At 38.6% G+C, this 21978-nt stretch overlaps 1 protein-coding gene across 1 annotated transcript; it reads right to left on the bottom strand.

Moving 5' to 3' along the window:
* Positions 1–2189: 2189 nt before the first annotated feature.
* Positions 2190–10746, bottom strand: pnp5b (purine nucleoside phosphorylase 5b). The gene is made up of 6 exons (XM_074688714.1): positions 10609–10746; positions 7868–8037; positions 7657–7760; positions 5315–5490; positions 4489–4679; positions 2190–3099 (listed from the first exon to the last, which is right to left on the bottom strand). Exons 1-6 carry the CDS (start codon positions 10626–10628, stop codon positions 2882–2884), a joined length of 879 nt encoding a protein of 292 aa, XP_074544815.1. The 5' UTR covers positions 10629–10746; the 3' UTR covers positions 2190–2881.
* Positions 10747–21978: the final 11232 nt, after the last annotated feature.

Raw genomic sequence — 21978 nt, 5'->3', positions numbered from 1 at the left:
GACTTTGATCTTTAGGATTTGATGGTCTTTTCTGTAGTTGTCAGCAAAAACACATGTTACAGTGTTTTTATAGTGCCTGTAATCATGCACATTATCCTGGATTCATTCATGAATATTCCTCCCAGTGCTTGTTTCTGGGCATTCAATTTTATCAGGACTTTTTCAGTTGTTAGCCATTACCTGCAGCCCTGGCCTCTAGTATAAAAGATACAGGTAAAGTTTAAAGAGCAGTGATGTTAACATATGGTAAGATCTTACAGGTATGGTTTTGTTTCAGCTTTATGAGCAGAGACTGTTTGGGCATGTGCCACAAAATATCTGTCTTTACTTTGTGCTGGCTTTAGGTTGGTGTTGAAAGACTCAAACAGGTAGTAAACCAAAATGTAAACACGGTTCAGGAACAGAATGTCTTACAGAGACACGTCCTTATAACAGGTGTTGTCTTAACAGATTATTAGTCTGAAGAAAATAGCACCAAATTTTTTTTCTACTTAAAGAGCGCCTTAAAAAAATACAGACATCAGGAGATAGGGAAAGATTATTTTTGAGTGGTAATAGCATCTTTTTTTGCCTTGTTATGGTATTTTAATTAATCTTACATCTTCCTAACATTTATTTCCTTAATTGTCAAAAATGTTGAACTTTAATGAACTCTTATGTTGTTCTACTTTGGATTACTTGTACACACACGAAGCAGTCCGTAATTACCTCATTTAATCCTCTGAGAAGTGGTAAACAGGTTCGTGCCTGCAACTTTATTATCCCAACAACCAGGTGTGAGACGTACATCCTGCTCCACACCCACTCATAGACTGATCAGGTATGATAATACTGCAAACGTTTGACAGATGAAGCGGATAATAATGATTGTCTCTTCATCTCTTCATGACACCTGGGATATTTAAGGCAACGAGTTGACATTTTTTCTTTAAGCTGTGTTTAAAACAGGAAAACTAGGCAAGCAGGAGGATTTGAGTAAGTTAAACAAGGGCAATACTGTGGTTTCCAGACGACTTTTAAAGTTTCTCCAAAACTGCAGTTCAGAGGTGAACCAGCGCCAGGGTCATGGGTGACAAAGGCTCATTGATGCTGTGGAGAGCCTCTCATGTAGACACCTGGACTTGCTCGTTCACTGCAGTAAAACAGGCAGCCAAAAAAAAAAGGAAAAAAATCCCACGACCTTGTAAGGCCATAAAAAGTCTGACTTAAGCGTCATGGAAAATGTTCCTTATTTGGTTTGAACTTAGAGGAAAAGGAGGAGAAAAGGGATGAGTGGCAGCGAATATATGAGGGATAAGAAAGTGGGAACAGACGCTCGACTGAAGTGCTCTTGTTCACAGCAAGTGGACACAAAAGAAGTAAAGCAGGCTGATAATATGAAGGACAAACTGGAAACGGTCATCACAGTTTTCTCTCACACACAGGAGTGATGTGGGAACTGGGTAGATTTGGTTGTTGACGTTTGTAACCCTGGGAAAGTTTTCAGTCTGACTTTATAAACAGAAGTCAAATCTAGTCAGCTTTTGTGCTCAAGAAATTCAAGGCACCTAAAAGCAGGCTACTTTCTTTATAGCTTTCTCTCTATTTTCCCTCTTTTTCTTCTTAATAGTTTTTTTGATTTTCTCTCCTTTTCCCTCTTATTTCTCTCTTTCTTTTCTTTTTTTTCCTTTTTTCTTTTCTCTTTCCTTATTTCCCCATCTCCTTTTTCCTTCTTCCTCTGGTATCCTCTTTTCCGTCTCATTCCCTCATCCCATTTTCTCATTACCTTTTCCTCTCACTCTACTTTCCCTCTTTCTTTATTCACTCTTCCCCCTCATTCTCTCTTTACCTCACTATTTCCATATCTGTATTTTTTAAGTTAGAGTAGACGAATAAACAAGGGGCTGTACATAACATGGATGTCTTCTTTTAATCTCTTTAGTTTTCTTTCTGTCTTTGTTACCTGGTCTGTATTTAGTGTCAGTTTAGAAAAATTTAGAAATGACGTTTTTAACTGCTTAGCTCAACAGGCTTCAGACTGATTATTAATAACGATGTTAGATCTGAATCCGGTTTTCCCCTTTACGGCCTGTGACTCAAACCCACACACCTGCAGAGGAAACATAACCTACATCCCCCTAACAACAAAACCACCATCAGAAATCAGTTCCTCCACTTTTCAATGAAGCACAAGTGAAACTTTGTCGTCTTCATGTTGAGTCATTTTTATTGTAAAAGTAGAGCTTCAGTTTGTACAGTCACCTTCTCCTCTACATGCAGAAACCCAGCCTGCTTACACAGTGATAGGACATTGAATTCAATCTATCTACTTTGGTAATCTCATGCAGGGTGTAATTTCTGTTCATCATCTATCCTTTTAATATCATCAAAACAAATAAAACACTACTTAAATACATTCAGTATAAATATTTAGTACATCTTCTGAAGAATGTTCAGTATTATTTTCATCTTAAGTAATGATTTCAGTGAGTGGTGTGATGAGTTGGTTCAGTAAATTAAAAAATATAAATATAAATGTTTTAGTTTTTTACTGACATCAAGGAATGTAAAAGAACTGCAGTAATAAATATTTATATTATTCTCTTAAGTTAGAGGTTAAAATATGACGCTGCTTCATTCAAGCACTGGTCAGCTGGATATAGTGCAGTAAACCGCAGCAGGGATTTGTTAGACAGCATCGTTCAGAAGTACAGGAACAAAATGTAAACATGCTGAAAGAGCAGGGTGTATAAAAATAAAATAGGCCCCGTATCAAGGAAGAAGTAACAGTCAGAGGAACTCTATAGCTCTAAGGCTTTTTAGCGTTCTAGCAAGCATATGTAGAGAGCTGCAGAAGGGACAGTCGACCTTGTCCCAGGTGCAGATGTTTTCAGTCACAGGCTCAGTACGAGTTGTTATTTTGCTCCAGCCGAGCCACCATACTGGTCACCAGTTTCTCCAGCTGCTGGCTCCTCAGCCTGCCCGTCTCCAGGACCTCCTCGTGGTTGGCCTTCTCCTGGCTGTCGTAGTCCATTACAGACCGGTTGCTTATCAAGGAGAGGGCGAAGCAGCGCATGCCTGCGTGTCGAGCGACGATGACCTCGTGGACTGTGCTCATTCCTGCAGCGGGAGACAAAAAGAAGGTGAGGGATAATACATGACACAGAGACCCTGTTGATTACAATAGGGATGGTGGGGGTGTGTGGATTTATATTTCAAAAACAAAAATAAAAGCTTTATTTCCTCTGTGTAAATACTGAAATCATGCATAAGCTAGAAGCAGGCATTTCATTGGGCCTCTAAACTGGCAGCTTAACATCAGCTTCTCCTTGTTAAAAGTGAAAAAATGTTACAAAAATATGATAATCTCCTTATCTTTTGACATGATTTGGAGCAATAGAGAAAATTTGTTGTACTAATGCAGGGGTGGCCAACCTGTGGCTCGCAAGCCGCATGTGGCTCTTTGCTTTCGGTGTGTGGCTCTTCAATCCATTCATAAAAATATATATATATATATATATAGTTAAGAGTAGTGGTGTGCTGATCAATCTAAGCTATATATATATATATATATATATATATATATATATATATATATATATATATATATATATATATATATATATATATATATATATATATATATATATATATATATATATATATATATATATATATATGGACGCCAACGTCGAAATCAGTTGGGATTGATACTTAAGTTTCAGTTTCTCTTCTCTAGTACGAATTCAAATACACTTATAAACACAATAAACCTCACTTTGAACATTTATGTCAAGTGTTTTTGTAAGACCCTGTGCGTGATGTGGCTCTGTGTAGTACAACAGTCATTTTTGTGGCTCTTGGTCTCTGACTGGTTGGCCACCCCTGTACTAACATAATAGATCTACAAAACTAAATTTTAAAACATAACCAGCTGGTCACATTTGTTTATTTTTTTTAGCACAAACTTTAACTGTTTGATCTCACCCAAACTATTTACAAAGCAAACACTTAACAGTATGGATTTTGTGTGCATATTACACTGTTTCTTTCCTTTACTGCAGTAATTTCAAGATATTTTTAATATAGTATATTATATATATATATTTAGTATTTTGTCAACCAAGGCTGAGAGTATTTGGAAACTATTATCCCTGTCTGGGGTCTTATCTGGGGTCTTCCATTAGTCCAAATACAACTATTCAGCTTTAGTCAAATGATCTCAGTAAGAAGGTTTTATGCAATCTTAAAATGACTTTGGGCAAGAATTTGTTGGAACATTCATTTCTTACACAAGCATCATGTCTGTGGTGGAGCCGAAAACTTTGAAGTTGCATAAAAGTAGGTCAGTGACAGGAACACTGGTACTGTGAATCACTAACTCAGACCTTTTCTTGTGTGGTTGGTGTTAGTGCTGTTGTGATGATTGTGGTTAAGGTCTCAGCGATAGCACCAACGAGTATAAAAGCAAAAATGTAAATGTGTTTTATTGGAAAGGTTATCACTTACCGACAGCATCAGCCCCCAGCCGGTGCATCATGCGACACTCAGCGATGGTTTCGAAGGAGGGCCCTCCTAGGACACAGTACACTCCCTCCCTCAGGAAGTCGCTGTAGCCCAGCTCTGATGCCACATCTTGGGCCAGCTGCCGCAGCTCGCGATCGTAGGCGTCAGACATGCAGGGAAAACGAACGCCAAACCTGCCGGGAGGAGAAAAGTGTTTATTCAAGCATGAGCAGCCGTTGGATTCGATACAAACGTCCAACTCAAAACTGAAATCTCCCAAAATGACCCAGGTACCACGAAAGCAAAACATCAGGCTTCCTGCCTTCGTGTGAACACAACTCAACCATTCACGTGTCAGTGTTTGTGGTGCTAAACTACAGCTGGGTAATGAATTATTGGCAAATTAAAGATGGAATCACTGCATAAAGTACTCTTTGTGATGCAGGGTGAGCTTAAAGTATTTGTGAATGCGTTGCATGGAGGATTTGAAATGTGAATTCTTTCATTACACAGATTTATTCTCTCGAGCTTCAAGCCCTGTTTGAGAGTTTTGATGCCTGTGGCCTCAGGAAGAAGAGAACAAAAGTGACACAAGCATCAGCTTATTGATGCTTCAGGTCAGGTATTGTATAGGAGATTAAAAAAAACACAGAGTGAAATGCGGCTAGGGAAGAAAAATAGGCTGAGCCCAGTCTTTGAACCAAACAATAAGTTGAATGTCATGAAACTGATGGTAAAAAAGAATAAGACTTAAAGCTCCCTACATTTTATCAGGTCTGATTCTTTTGACTAATCCTGTGTATCTTTGTGCAGGGATTCTTCCCCCTACCTCTCATCGTTTGGTCCTCTCAGCGGGTTGACTCCAGCAAACCCAGGCAGGTTGATGTGGTCTTTGATGATCATGACGTCCCCCACCTTGTAGTCCTGGTTTAGGCCTCCGGCTGCGTTGGTCAGGATCATTGTCTCCACACCCATCAGCTTGAAGACGCGCATTGGCAGAGTGATCTGGAGGAAACAAGGTACGATAAAACCCTCAGACAATAGTGACATGTTTGAATGTTATGGAAAAGTTGTGCTGGTTCATAAGAAAAGACTCAACAAATGCCTGGTGCACAGACTTTGTTTAAAAGGAGAGCTGAACACTGCTGTATGTGTCATGTGTCTCCTGGGTGTGTGTAATTTTCACTACACAGAGCTTGATTAAAAAAAACAGACTATTATAGTTCAAGCTCTAAGGTGTGTCCATGTTTACTGCAAATCTACAAGTGCAGCGTTTGTTTCTGGTTGAACCAGACTGGAACGTACGCCCTGATATCTCTGCCAGGAGCATCTGTGAGGAATCTCAGACTTTTGTTTGAACCACTGAGGGTCTTTATGCCTCTGAAATGATACAAAGAGCAGTTTTGGTACTAAGTATCACATAAGTATCAGGATTTTTTGTGTTATGATATCAAAGTCCTGATTCTTTGTTAAAAAAACCCCTTTTTTTTTTCAAACTTAAATCCTTCGTTCCAGTCTTTGTTTATAAACTGGATTAGAAAAAAGTTTACACTTTTCTCCAGCAGATGTGAAATGTTTTTCTCTGACTTATGTGATATGCATTTTCGGGGAAAATATGTCTCTATGATCTCTGATTTAGGGATGTTCGATACCACTTTTTTATGTAGCCTGATACCAGTATGAGTACTCCTTCTTGAGTACTCACCAATACCGAGTACAGATACTACTCGTACTCTTGATACATAAAATTTTGATTAACAGTGACAGATCATTTTGATCAAAGACAGCACAGTCACTCTGCCATTAAGTCCAAATAAAACACAAACAACTCTCTCTGAGTTTAGAACTTTTTTGATCAATATAAAAAAATAGTATTAGAAGTGCACAATAAAACTAACAACTGTCAGAGTTTAAGTATTTTTTGAAGCAAACTAAAGTGTAAAATAAAAAGTTTAACTGTTAACTCTTCCTGGTTCATTCATTCGTCACAAGTACCGATACCTTGAAAAAAGGCTGGTACCGGCCTGATATCGATACCTGGTATCGGTATCTAGCCATCCCTAATATAGTCTGTAAAAAATCGCAAAAATGGAAATATCGAAGAATTACAATTTAAATCCAATCGACACCCTGAAAATTGAAAAGAACTGAAATGAGAGTAAAGCAAATTGTCCCAGCCTTGAATAATAGATATAACTGCATAATGATGAGCCACGGTTCAACCCTGAGCGTTCACTAAACCCACATATTGAAAAACATAGCTGTGGCATGCACGTGAGTATCTTTAATTGCTTCCTTTCAACTTTTGCAGAAGTAGTTTAGTGGTTTGATGCAGCAGTTTGATGTTTTAACAAATAATTTGATTTTTTTTCCCTTAAATTTGATAAGGCTGTGTGTGGTAGTGTGTTCTAGACCTGTGGTTCCCAAAGCAGGGGAGAAAAAGCAGGTTTTAAAATGTATAGAAAACTCTGCAAACAGAACATTTTTGATCTGTTTTCTTCTTTTTTATTGTTTCAATAAGAACCAGGGATAACTAATCCAGGGTAATGACAGTATCAGTAGCAGCAGATTCATGAATGAAGCAGCAATATGAGCACACAAGTAGTCTAATTTTCTACAGATCAGCTAAACTGAGTATTTAAGGCTTTTTTTTTCTTCTTTTTTTGCCTGTTTTCGAATTGGCCTTTCAGTGCATTCCTGGGTCAGGGGGACCTGCACCACTGTTCATGAAGTTGCAGGCTGTAAAGTTTGGGAATTCCAGCTCTAGTCTATACACGCATGTAGTATGTTTATGGGTTTTGGTGAGGGGTAAAGGGAAACATTGATAAAGTTGTTCAGGACCTGAAGTAATGTATCATGTGAGGAAATCAACAGTGTGTTGTTGGTAAAGAGTGATAGGATTGAAAGATTTTCAGGCATGTAGCAATATTTCTGACAGGAAACCTCACCCGTAACACTATGATGAGCACAGCTCACACACAGTTTTTAAGTGAGTAAGAGTTTGCCAAACAGGATTATGTGCATCAGCCTGAGGGTTGTGAAATAGTTGCATACACTTTATGACAGTATGTTGACTAACAAGTTCAAGCAAGAGCATCAGTAGAAGGAGATAAAATATATGATCATCTTCATTAACCAGAGCTTAAAGAGAGCTCTACCTCTAAGTCTCACCTTCTGGACTGGGTAGCCCTCATACAGGTGGAACCTGCCCTGCATGCAAACACATGGCTTCCCTTTTAGTGTCCCAAACACCAGCCGGCCTGCGTGACCATGCACTGCAACACACACACATTCAGTTAGTCACGCAGTGTGTTTAAGTACAGCTTACAAACGTGCAATCAACAGCAGTGTTCATTTCCAGACACCTGGAGTTAGTGCATACCTGTGCTCCGGGGGAAGTTAGGAATGTCGCTGTATTTGATGACCTGAGGGTCCTTGAGAATATCTGCCAGCCCTCCAAGACCAGAACCACAAACTATTCCCACAGTGGGCCGCACCTGTGTGGTGGACAGGAGCCAATCGGCTGTGGCCCGACACTCCTCATAGCTATCACTGAAAACAGAGAGAAAGGGAAAAGACAGTGAGCTGTGTGTAAAACTCCAGCATCTTAAAAGTGTACTTTCACACATGGCAGAGCAGAATAATAAATCATGCCTTTGCATTGACACCTACACTCATCTCTATACTGCGCTCAAGGCAGTATCTCTGAGGTATTTCAAACACCAGGTGGGGCTTGGGGAATTTTCTTTGTAACATAACACTCATACAGTTGTTGAACACATCACTCCAGAATAACAGGATTATTCTCCTGAAGCTGAAGCGTCACATGAGCCCTGTGAGGTCAAGAAAGCGTGGGATGAGGCTGAGGTATTATTATCTTCTTTTATTCTCATTCATTAAAATCATTATCATCCATCAAACACTCCAAAGTTTGATCCACATACTGAGCTTTCTCTACGGTGGCGTGACTCAGTGCTCACAGCGATGCCCTCTCAGAATGCACGGTCATGAGGCATTCAGTCACCGGGAAACACGCAGGAATATCTGATTAAACAGGAGGAATTTAGGCAGCGAGGAGGGCATAAAGAGTCACTAAACTGAGGGGATATCTATCCCTGCTTGAGTATTGTTTTTACATAAACAAAAACAGTCATAATAACATGTTATGGTCCTGTAGTTAAGGTTATGGTTGCTCTATTGTGCCAACAATGCTTCATTATCAGGTTCGGATGCAGCAAAGGAAACTTTAAAACTACTTTTGCAATAGATACAATTTCTTTTTTGTCAAATAAAGCGACTTTATTACATTCAGCACAAAAGACTTAACTTTAAATGCTTCTATTGATGTATCGCTTTAATCTGACTCTGAATCCAGCCTTGACATTTGTGCAGAATCTTACAATTCTGAAGATAAAACTGTTTCCTTTTGGAAATACAACACTAGTTTGACAGCCAGAGTGGATTTTTGAAAGAACCAATGAGACTTCTGTATGTCTCTAAATTTATTAAGTGTTTATAAAACGTATTAAAGTTTTATACAAGGTTTATTGTTGACTGATTGGGACTTAAGTAACAGTATTAAGGCCTCAACTGTTTAGTAAATTCTAATCTTAAGGTTTCTGGATTTTTTTTTTTACTTTTTATACATTTTTTTAGGATATTTCACTTTGTCTTGTTTTTTTTTTTATTTTATTTTTTATTTTTTATTTTAAAACAAACAGTTTCAGAGTTCAGCCAGAACAATAGCCTCATTTTATATCACTGTAATTTACAACATGCTAATGTTTACTGTTAATCTTTATGACTTGTGCAAACTCACAACTTCTGCAAGCTGTATCACAACCATATAAAAACTAGCCCCTCCCCCTTTACTCAAGAGTTAGATGCTATAATTTTCCACTTTTACTTAAAAGGGATTTACAGAACTTTTTCTTTAGAGCATTGTGAAAGCACTTAATCCAGTAATTAATATCCAAAGAATTCAGTGTGTTGTGGAGTCTCACAGGCATTGATGCTACAGTTTTCTTTTGGAGGAAAAAACTGAAAATTTATGTGGTGACAGAAAAATTAAAATACCTGAATGTTGGATTTTACTTATTTTTATATTTATATTTTCATTAAAAAGGGTGTGTCTTCAAAGACACATCACAATTCTAGACAAGACTTTTAAATCTTAGATAACAAAAGCTGTTAAAATGTGATATTCCTAACCCACTAATTTAGAGGCTTTTCTGTGAATCATCAGAGACAATCTGGCGCTTTAACCTCATACTCTGACTCTAACTCCACAGGTCTGTTCTTAGCCCAGCTGGTGCTTTAAGTGCTGTGCAGCAAATAATGAAATTCCACCGTGGATCGAGGGGGTTAACTGTCACATGACGCTGTGACAATATGTATTAAGACTTTTGGGGATCATGTGCGGTGAGGCATGTGTCTTGCCTGATGTGTGCCAAACATGAGCCACACATGGTTCACTTTGTGCAGGACAAACATCCTGAGGTGCGACTGCGTGAGTCACCTCACGTCGCGCAGACAGTCAGTGGATACACGCACTTCCCGTATGTCTTCATAGATTAATAGTTTTCCTTAATGAGTAAGAAGTCGGTCGGTGGGTTTATAGAATGACGTCACAGCCGATCGCGTGTGCCAAGTGGGGTTTTTCCTCCCCACAGCGAGTGGGCAGATAGACCGGAACTGTTCCGTGCTGTGCTGCGTTATTATCTGATCTCTGGGGAGCACGTTATTCAGCCCCAAAGGCCTGAAGCTGTCTCTTGGTCTTGGTTCAGGAAAGATAAAAAGAAATGTGCAGCATCCTCCCCGCAGCGTCACATCCCGGCGAGGCAGGGGCGCGCTTTTTATTGCGCTCCTAACTATCGCTTTAATTACACAGCCGGAGCGAATCTGTTTCTCATGGGATGTCTGAGAAATGTAGCCACTTTAAAAAGTAAAATACAAAGAATTAAAGCCCACACATGTACCTTTCCTGATTAATCAGCAGGGAAAACCCATCGAGGAATTCATAGTCAGAAATAAAATAAAGCTACTTGACATGACGTGATCACAGCACAGCTCCAGAAACGCAAACAAACCCTGTTTTAGATGAGTTTTAAGTTTCTTACTCACCCAGGCACGGAGTCAGACATGGATGCTGATGGTTGGCGGGCTCTTCCGTGTTATACTGTTCAGGATCAAGGTTATTCTCCGGGTTTCCTGATGAGAGACCGGTTTTAGGTTTACACCCCCCACGTCTATACAACAGGACTGACACACTCCCTTGACGTCATACCCCGGTAGAGGCTCTGATTGGTCGAAGCGCAGTGGTTGTAGTGAGCGTTTGATGCGCTCTTGTGGTACCATTGAGGGTGAGGCGTTCACGTACTCCACTGAAAAACCGAAATTATGAAAAATAGACACGAGGAGGATTTAAAATACAAGATACTTTTATTAAATGCAAGGAGAGGCTAATATGTTTACTAAATTAGTATGTAATGATTAAATGTAAGTGTTATTGGTGTTAGAAGGGTCTTTACCTGGTACTTTTTAAAAACCATATTCAACCATTTTTGTTTTGTTTTTATTTTATTCAACCCATATTTAACCAGGTTGGTCCCATTAAGATTTAAAACATTTTTTTCAACGGAGACCTGGCCAAGACAGGCAGCAATGAAACACAGTTACAGACAGGAAGCACAAAATAAGACAAAACACAGTCAACATAACACAGAATTATGGATTAAAATCATGTTCCAGGAGTCAATTGTTCAAACAACCAAGATAAAACACTGGCATCTTGTAGAACTGCCTTCATGTCTTTTATTATAAAACAAAGCAAAAAACAAAAAAATAAATATATATTAATAAATAAATTTAAAAAACACCCCCACCCCCAAAAAAAAAGAAAAAAATATCTCAAAGAGGCAATGAATATTGATATTACTCTTTAAAATCAGCTGTAAATGCTAAATGTTAGTTAAGAATAAAGGGGGGACGAGCATAGGCTTTCATTTCTTGCAATTTTATGTGATTTAGGTATCTCAGTGTTCTTCAGATTTGATCTTAAGCTCAAGTATATATATATATATATATATATATATATATATATATATATATATATATATATATATATATATATATATATATATATATATATAATTTTGGCAGGTAGGTAACAAATATCAAAGCTACAAGATGGAGATAAACAAAAATAACCTTTACTGTAAACCAATGGAAATGCTTTCCTAAACAACATTAATGAATCTTACACCCTTCAAGTTCAAGAGAAATTTTCTGTTTGAGTCCTCCTTTGATAACTTGTAGTTTTTAAGTTCATAGTACTTTCCATCATGAACCTACGTGACCGCACAGGCATACCATTGATGGAATTTCCCCACAGGACTTGAAAGCAGCATACCGCATTCATCCCAACGTGGTCGTGTTGCTGTAGGTGCTGATGCAATACCCTCCACAGTCACATCTGGTGAATGAAGGGTTACCTTGTAATGAAATAAACAGAGACTTATTCAACTGAGGAGCATTTAATATTTATTTTTTCTTTTCACCAATAAGCTTTTTTCTTACATGTGAAATTTACAAATTTTGCAAAACATAAAAATATGACCCTACATAAAACAAAAGTATGCTAAAGGGCATTTATGTGTACATAGTTATTGGAAAGGAAAGTTCGAGTACCTCAGATTATTTAAAGATAATATTTCATAAGCATGAGCCTTAAGTTTAATAACAACTCAATCCTCCCCATAAACATCACTGTGGTCTCATCTTTTATATCTGTTAAAAAAAAAACTCTTTGAGCTTGGTGGCAGAGAAGCACTGCAAACTTTTACAGCCAGTAAAAACCTCAGCCAGACTTTACAGGAGTGTTTGGCAGTAAAAAAAAAAAAAAAAACGTCCCACAGTGGAATGTCTGTCTGTGAGTGTGAGCAGGAAAAGCACAGAAAAGCCACAAAACAAACCAGACTTCACCTTTTCCAAGTTAGCATGCAACTTTAACACTCCCCAGCAAAAGAGAGCTGGACCCAAACCCAGCCATGCTGTAATTCAGACTGTTACGTAGAGTTTAAACTTTGTTATGAGTTGGATTTTCAGCATGATTTTGGGCTTAAGGACTCATCAATGACTGAGTTATTAAGACAGTTTATATATAGTCATGCATGCAGTATACTCATCATCACACTATGTTAAAAACTTATTTCAAATTGGTCAAAACCTTATAACAACAGAGATTGATTTATCAACAAAAGCAACGCCAGAGGTAATTGACGCTGCAGCAAAAACCTTAGCTCATGCTGGTCTTTGGAGTTGGAAGATAAATACAGTCTTCACACGTGGATGTGAGTGCAACTTCAGGAGAACACAGGATATACCATTAGGATCCACTAGGGGGCGCCAAAATTGACATAAAGGAGTGAACGCTGCAAAGCCATGCTGGTGAATATTCTGAGTCATGAAGCCCTGTGTTCAAAATGTTACAAAATAAGACTTCTTAACTATTATAACATCAATAAACTGGTTATATGTTATTGAAGTTAGTGCTAACATGTTAATACGGTTCTCAAGAGCAGGTCTACTTTTAATTTAACTGTTAAGAGACTGAAGATTAATCTACCATGAGAAAATGCTTGGCAACATTTAGGAACAGCAGAACAGAAGCAGATAGAGAAGTCATCTATGACTGTATATTTAACTGAATATGAAACATGATCCCGGTTTTGGTCTTTCCACAGTTGAATTAATGGCTATTTTGACATCAAAACAACTTTTCTGTATCTTAAATCAAGTAACGGGCTCTCCTGATGGATGCGATTTTTCTTTATTGCTATTTTTATAAGTTATGCTTTTATGCATGAGTAGTATTTTGATGTATCTGATTTGAGTGGAGCAGGTCTTGATAGTTATGTGCATTAAACTGTAGTCTTGATTTATAAATTCACCCACAGAACAAGTGTAAAAAGGTTTGTTTTGTATGCATATGCATGCGTGTGCACTTGCTGTGAATGAGGCAGCACAGAGCGGCCAGTGTTACCTGCTCTTATGTAACTGCTGTTTTGTATTCGGACAGCGTGCTTCGGCCTTTCTGCCTTCAGTTCCTGCGAAAGACACACACTCACTTTGCAAACACATAACAGAAGAGTCACCAGTGGGAAGGTTTTACACAGAGAAAAACAAAAAAGATAATGGATGCTTTTGTTTCTTTGGACATCACTCTGTGGTGCAAAACATAACTTTCCCACAGGAAAAAGAAAAGTGTGTTAGCATGGAAAGCTGCTGCTACTTTCTATGGTATCTGTCTAATGCCTGCTCAATACACACTCGTCTGTAGAGACTCAGTTGTAATGCTAAAGTCTTAAGACTTTTAAAGTATTTTTAATCATCCTTGATTTTTAGGATGGTTTTAGTTCTAGGTCATTCATTGCTCTAAAATATGCTACCAACCACGTGAAACATTTAGAAGACATTTGCTCTGGATATTCATAGCTCCAACAGAATGAATCACAATGGCTTTTATTGTCCCCTGATGCTTGTTGTTGAGTCAGCAGGAGGCTACAATTTCCTCACTTGTTAAGAAGTCTAACAATAAATCTCACTGGTAATCATTAGCAACTATTCTTATGTGACCACACGGGAAATTCAAATATAATGTACTTATAAGAATATTTAATTATAAGAATCTGAGTGAGAAATTAACCACAATATTTATTCACATGTTTCATAGTTTTCTCATCACTTGCTTCAGAAGCCTTTTCTTGTATAACTGAAGAAAAACATGAACTCCTCCGGCTCTCCTGAGGTTTATCTGAAGTGAACACAGAACATCATAACATCTGCCCAAAGGTCTGCTGAGCTCCTGAGCGTCTCAGTTCACTTGATCACATGCAACATCCTCACTGTGAGCCTCCGTGTCCTGAAATGCCCTTGGACAGTGAACCAGCCTTCACACATCAAGAGGGTTCCCCTCGTATGCTGCAGGGATTTTGATTTATTCATCCCACTTTAACTCTGTCTTTAGTTTCTTGAAATGTATATGCAATGATTGCTCTAACGGATAAATAATATGATTCAGTCATTCATTATTTTATTAAAATCAGTGCGTAGATATGCAGTTGATGTGTAGTTAGATATTCAGAGACCACATTACTTGAATTGTTGAGTTGTGACTTGAACTTTGAACTGTTTTGATGGAGCGAGAACCGAACCATAAACACTCTCCAATAACTTTGCAGCAAAACCATAACAGACTGATCCATCCTCAATAAAGCTCAAGCCAGTAACTCATAAACTGTTTATAAACAGTGATGCTTGCTAACAGGTAAGAAACTCTACAATGCTGTTCTGTCACTGGAAGCAAAAGAGCACAACACTTTTGGTTTCTCAAAAAATGCCCTTTATGATGAAGCGCTTGATCCAAATCAAGGTTAAACATTGGACCTAACGTTGCTAATAATTAAAGTCCCTTCCACGCTCTCTTTGAAGGGTGAACCTCTACTGCCTGAGCCTGGTTTTTCCTGGTCTGCTCAAAAGACCCACCAGAGTTTTCAGTGGAGCTGGTCCCTCTAAGAAGTTCGGAGGCTTGATAGCTCTGCTGGCAGCTGGCCTAAATAGGACCAAGGACCCCAGATTTTAGAGTCTCTGCTCTCTAGGCAAGGTGAGGCAAGACAAGTTTATTTATATAGCGCATTTCATCAAGGCAATTCAAATTGCTTTACAGACTGAGCATATTAAAAGAGAACAGTTCAAATTCAATTCAAAAGCAGATTTAAAATAATAAGATACAATAAAACAAAATAAGTTAAAAAAGAAAAGGATGTTGGAGGGGGGGAGAAGGCCTGGGCCCTCGTCAAAACCTAAATTAAAAAAAAAAAAAAAAATAATAATAATAATAATTTAAGTGATCAGCAATGAGGCTGACTGTGGACACTGTAGGGGACAATCTCCTCTGATGGAGTTCCGAAAATACTGGACAGCAAACTGATCTGAAACACCTTTTTGTCCACTGGAGGGCGCAAAATACAAACTTTAAGTTTTACTCAAGTTGAAAAGTTAGAGGTTCAACTTGAGGATTTGAATCTTAAATCATATACATTAAAAACAATACATTACAACAACATTATAAACAATACCTAATGTTTTATTTCCCTGGATGCATTTGTGTTCCTATTTCATTCATATGTGCATAATTCAGCATTTGTATATTCCCATTATGTAGTGTGTGTACTATGCATATAATAAATGTATTGTGCATAAATCCTCGTCTTAAAGCTTTTAGCTTGCACACATCTGACTATATTCTCTACCTTCAAAAGCTCAAATATCCCTGTAGGGGTGACTAAAGTGTTTGTTTTTCTAATGAACAACAATATTCAGTGTTTGTTTTGTTACAACCCAAATCTGATTGTGTGTCTTCTTCCAGGTGGACAGACTGAAGCCTTGTTCACACGAGAAAGATGAAAAGCGAGCCTGAGAAAATCTTGGAAGTACCAGTGAGTGCACAAACACACAAACACTAAACATGACCTGTGAAATGGCGCCACCTGCTGGCTGAACCACTGTAACACAGGTCTAAAGAAAAAGATGTCTTTTTTTTTCATTTCATTGGTTATCACATCATTCAGTAACCTTTCAACCCACAACCAAGTTTGATTCCAATATTTTTTTTTAACTAAAGTAAGGTAGCTACCTATCTAGCTACAATGAAGAAATGGAAAGAAAAGTCTATAGGTGATGACTCAGTGTGAAAACATGAAGCTGTTTTTCTCAGGATGTTTGTTGAGAGAAACAGCAGCAGGTCTTTAAACTCTCTTTGAACCCTTGTCTGTGTTCAACTGAACTGGGACAGCCTGAGCGTCGGAAGGAAGTGGAATAGTGAGAAAAACACCAAACAAACATTCAAGAGACGAGAGAAAGAGCAAAAGGCTGCAGAGATGTAGAAAGAGAGTCTCAAAGAATGAATGAATCAGAGGGAATGCTGCTAACACCAACACTGACACAGGAGCCAAAAGCACCGACTGACCCTCACACACACATGCACACACTGGATCCTCTTCCATCTCTCATCATGAGGAAGCATTAATCAGCTGATTCTGCCACAGACCTTTGATAAAATGTCAGACACACCCAACCAACAACAAAAACACATCACGTACACACAACCACAGTCATTTAACAGTCACACACACACAAGCATGCAGAGACAACACATCATTAGACTCATGATTATATCTCATGTGTTGGCTAACTGCTGTGAAATAATTTCACAATAATCCCTCAAAAACAACTCCTTTATTCTGAGAGGTCATGGCCTCTCCTCTTTCTTTGTTTCCAGATCAGCTGGACATTAGCTAGATTTAACCTTTCAAACATGGCAACATCCATCGTAAGACCTAAAAAAAAAAAAAAAGGATCTTCAGATTACATCACTGTTGCTTGACCATTTTAACCCATGACTCACACCTGAGTTCACAGCTGGAATTAACCTCAGTGCAAGACTTACCTCATGCAGGAGGGGAAAATACTCATGAGAAACAGGAAGTAGTATGCTTGAGTCTTGCTCACAACACAGTGATATTTTACAAAACTGAAACTTTGTGTAATTTTTTTTTTTACCTGTCACAACAAAACATTTCAACAAGTTAAACTTCCCATCAAAATTCCTGGTTTCTTGACATCATAATGAAACATGAAACTTCTGAAATCTTTATCATCATATCCAAAAATATACCAATACATCATCAGTTGTTTGAATCAAAGTATCTAATCCAGTATAAATAAAGAAATAAAGAAATATTGTGGGTAAATAGATTTATTTTAGTGTTGAAGAAAAAAGAAACTGAGCTCATGTGTGAGTGAACCTAAACTGGCTGTGAATTTCTTCACATGATGCCTTGACTTACAGAAAAAACTTCAATCAATCTTTATTCATACAACACCAATTAACAACAGTTCTTCTCTCGAGACACTTTCCAAAAACATTAACAGGTCTAAATCTGTTAATGTTGTATTATTAACAAAGACACAACATCACAACAAGATGAGGAGTCTTAGCTCATCTTAACCAGCAGTAAGTCAACAGTTTACAGCATCTAGCAAGTTACAGCAGCCAGAACAACCTTCCTTTAACAGGCAGAAACCTCCAGTAGAACCAGACTCATATAAAATGGCATGTTACTGTTAAGAGTTACATAGTTCAGATGAATGGTTTAAAAATTCAATTGTAGACAAGATATCCTGATGAAAGATAGTTACAGTAATCCAACCGAGAGCCAACAAAAGCATGGACTAGTTTTTCTGCATCACTCTGAGATAAGATGTGTTCATATTTTTTATTTTGTGAAGGCTTTTCTAAAAATTTGTCGGATATGAGAGTTAAAAGACAAGCCCTGAACGAACAGGACTCCAAGATTCCTCACAGTGGTGCTGGATGCCAGGCCGAGTCCATCTAAGGTTGTTTTATTGTTTCAAAAAGCTTCTCTGAAGTGTTCAAGTCCAATAAAACTAACTGATTTTTCTTATTTTCGCAATCAGAAATGCCCAGTCATCCAGATTTTTAAATCTTTGGCCATGTCCACACGTAGCCGGGTATTTTCAAAAACAAGTATTCCCCCCTCGTTTGTTTTTAAAGATACTTTTGTCCGCACGCAGTGGGCAAATCCGCTGGTGAGTGCAAAGCATGGCAAACCCATACTGGGCAGTGTTTTCCAGATGTAAAACCTGTGCCAGCCAATCAGAATGAGCTGAAAACTCAGTTTACCAGCATCCACACAAAACAATGAAACCGGAGTTTTCCAAAATCTTCACTTTAGCTTTTAGAAAGCATTGTTTTTAGTGACGTAAGACTGCGGTTTAGTGTGGACTACAGGCGTAAACATATAAAAATATAAATGCAGTTTCCCTAATACCTGGCTATGAGTGGACATTGCCTTTGAGGCATGCTTGTTTATTCAACTGACTGGTTTCTCCTGGTTTTAATGACAGATACAATAGAGTATCATCTGTATAGTAGTATAAATTTGTGGAGTGTTTCCTCAAAACAGCCACTAGAGGAAGCATTTGTGAAATGAAAAGCAATGGTCCAAGCACTGAGCCCTGTGGAACTCCCTAACTACTCCTGGTGTTCACTGAGGACCTACTGTTGTATCAGAATCAGTCCATCAATTACTTCAAGCAAAACACCTACATCTTATGTAACACATTTGATAAAAACTTATTGTCAGTAAATGTATTTTGATCAGTCATCCATGAATAAGCTTACAATTTTTTAAAGTTTGTTAAACTGTAACTCTTCAAAATATCTAATTTTAAAGTCCTCAGGAAATCAAACATCGAAGATTTTAATGTTTCCACAAAACAAAAGTTATTCCCATGTTAAATCTGTTTCATACTTTACTTTTGTCAGTTAAGCGGACATGAAACCAAATGCTTTCCGTTTGTGTGTGCACACCCAGCTTAAAAGTCTTCGCCCTAACAGTTAGCTGTGTGTCTTCCACTACACTCTGCAGAAACGCCCGAAATATAACTTTAAAAGGGGGGACATGTCAGGCAGGCAGCAGATGAAAAACATGACTGAAAGTTCTTCTTTTCCAGGGTTCTGCTTCCCCCCACACAGACTGATTGTGGTTTTATAAGCGTGTTATTGAGCATGTATGTTTCTTTCTGCCTTTTCTGGTCTGTTGGAAATTATATTTTCAGCCACAGACAGAAAACACCCTGAGTTACTCACTGAAGTTTGATTCTCAAAGATGCGTTTTGTTGTGGGTGGTTTTTTTTTTTTTATATAACCCCATCCCTCTCAACTACCCACACTTCACAGAAAAATAGGAAAATACTTTAGGTGCTCTCTATCCACCACATGAAGTGTACACATTGTTTCCATCTCAGACTGTTTTTGTAAGGGAACTCTCTAAAAAAACTCACCCTATTTTCAGGTTTCAAGTTCCGCTTCTGGGTTTCGAGATATGTGATGTAGACACATTTGGGTGGTCTTTTCCGTGATGCTAACTCTTCTGTTTCACTTCCTTCCTTGTGTGTTAGATCAGGTTACATGCCATGAAGAGAAATCTCAAGTTAAAGACAGACTGAACTTGTTCACAAGATAACCCTAAGTGTTTTTGTGGGTGTGTGTGTTTTTTTTTATTTTTTATTTTTTTTTGGTATTGCTAAGAACTAGATTTTGGATAAAAAAGATAAATTCCCTAAATTTCTGAGTGACTAAATTCAATCAAAATTCTAGAATAAACTCTTTTTTCAAAGAAAAGACTGCTAAAGATGCTAAAGTTGCCTTTTTGTAGCATTTCATGCTAGCAGAGCACTTCTTTGTCCCTGCAGCAGCTTTTTGATGCAGACCTGATGAGTTTCTGTCCTTTTTAAACTCACTGCAACAGGTCAAATTTTGTGGAAACTCGAATTGTAATCGATTGGTTGTTAGGCGCCACCCTGTTAGCTATGGCTGCCTCTTGCAGCAGCTCTCTCTTCTTTGTCAGTTTCTTGTAATTTTTTCATCTCGTTTTTGTAATTTTTGTATTTGGAGTGGATCATTACTTTATTTGGCTCATTTGTTGAGTCATGGACACCAAACTTTTTGTGGCTTCAGTGATATTTTACTACTTTTTCTCCTGTGTTTGTCTGGAGATCCTACATGTAACCATGGCTGCATTGTTTACATGTGAACTCAGCTGTTAGCAGCCTGTAGCATGTCAATGCTAACTGGTGTAAGGCCTGATGTCTTCCCACAAGGTGAGGAGAAGGAGGTGAGGACGACGTGCTGGTTCTCAGGTGTGAGCTAAGAAGTGACAACATGGACCTGTCCTTCCATCCATCGTTACTGGGAACATAAGATCTATCTCCATAAAGATGGATGAGCTAGCTGTGCGAACCCAGCAACAGAGGGAATACCAGAAGGCAGAGTAGCATCATGCTATTCACTGACATGGCTGACAGAGCTAACATCAAACACCAACACCACATTGGAAGAGCTTCACCTGCTGTGAGCAGACAGGATCCTGGCGACAGAGACTGAACAGACTGCTGAAGAAGCTCAGTCCTGGACCCTGTGGAGGTGGAGACTGGCTGAACTGGACAATGATGGACAAGCTGTCGGCATCTATTTTCTTTAGACCTTTTTGCACTTTCTAAACACTTTCTTGTTTTCTTGATTGCTGCTGTGACTTCAATTTTGTTGTACTTGTTACTATGACAATAAAGTTCTATTCTATTCTATTCTATTCTATTCTATTCTATTCTATTCTATTCTATTCTATGAAACCTCTGAAATACCCTCTGCACTAACTGTTTCTCTCTTGATATATCCTGTAAAAAGGTTAAAGACATTTTTACTGGAAATTACAGTAAAAGTATTTACAGTGTCTGAACTGTCTTCATAACATAATCAGTGTATTTCTTCCCACAATCCTTTAAAATCAGTTTGATTTGAGTTTTTGTTTTCTGGGTAGTTTTTAGTTGTAGGTAAGTGTTTGTGACCTTGAAGATGCTCTTTTTCTAGGTTTACTTCACTTGGGGTGTCGGTCATTTTTGGACTTCAAGTTTTCTTTCAGCTTTTTTTTCCAGTTTTGTTTGAGCTCACTCCTTTTTGTCCTCTGGATCCACCAAGGGGGAAGTGAGACCTTAACCCAAGTGAATCTCTGGGTCTTGTCCACGAGTGAGGATTGTTTAAATTGCAAGACTGGCGTATGGGTTGGTGTGGGTCAGCAGTGACGCAGGTGTTGTGCCATCAGGATGAGGAGCCTGAAAAGTGATCTATGTTCCAGCCCTGACCAACACTTATTACTGTCAAGTGCTATGGACAGTGACTGAAGGATCAAGGATAAGTCTGACGTGAAGCTGCCTCCTCTTACAATCTAAAGGAGCATGCTCAGGTGCTCCAGACTTCAGTTTTAAGGACTCCCCCTTAAAGCCTCCTGTCTTTGGAGGTTCTCCCAGCACGTCTGACTGAGAGGAGACCTGGGGTAAAACCTCACAGGAGGGATTATATAACCTCACCCAGCTGGCCTGGGAACACCTCGGGATCCCCCTGGAGGAGCTGGAAAACGTTGCTGGGTAGCGGGATGTTGACTTGATTAGCATGCTGCCACTGCCACCCGACCCCGGATAAGAGGAAGAAAACAGATTAATCGGTATTTGATGAGGACTAAGCATGCTGATGAAGATTTCTGGGCCTCCAGCAGTCCTTTTTATACATGTGGTCCTAAAGCTGCCTCCTCTTTTTCTAACAGTTTTCATTTTTTGTTGCACTTACACTTCTGTTAAACAAAAACCTTTTATGATTAAGACCTTTGCTGAACATTGAGTTGCTTTGTCAAGAACTCCCAGCCACATTTGACCAGTGGTCCTCATCAGCTCTGCCCACCTCCCCCTCTTTGAATCAAATAATGCTTGGTCACCCTCTCTTGAGGCAGAAAAAAGGCCCGTATTCACCTCACGGATGTCTCTCTTTATGTGTTCGAGCTCGACAGGACGCTCCGT

This window comes from Halichoeres trimaculatus, unplaced genomic scaffold, assembly GCF_033239565.1.
Source record: "Halichoeres trimaculatus isolate MK-OKI-2021-1 unplaced genomic scaffold, fHalTri1.1 fHalTri1_scaffold_15, whole genome shotgun sequence".
Taxonomy (NCBI): Eukaryota; Metazoa; Chordata; class Actinopteri; order Labriformes; family Labridae; genus Halichoeres; species Halichoeres trimaculatus.
The sequence above is the reverse complement of the archived record's forward strand: the minus strand, read 5'-3'. Positions and strand labels throughout refer to the sequence as shown.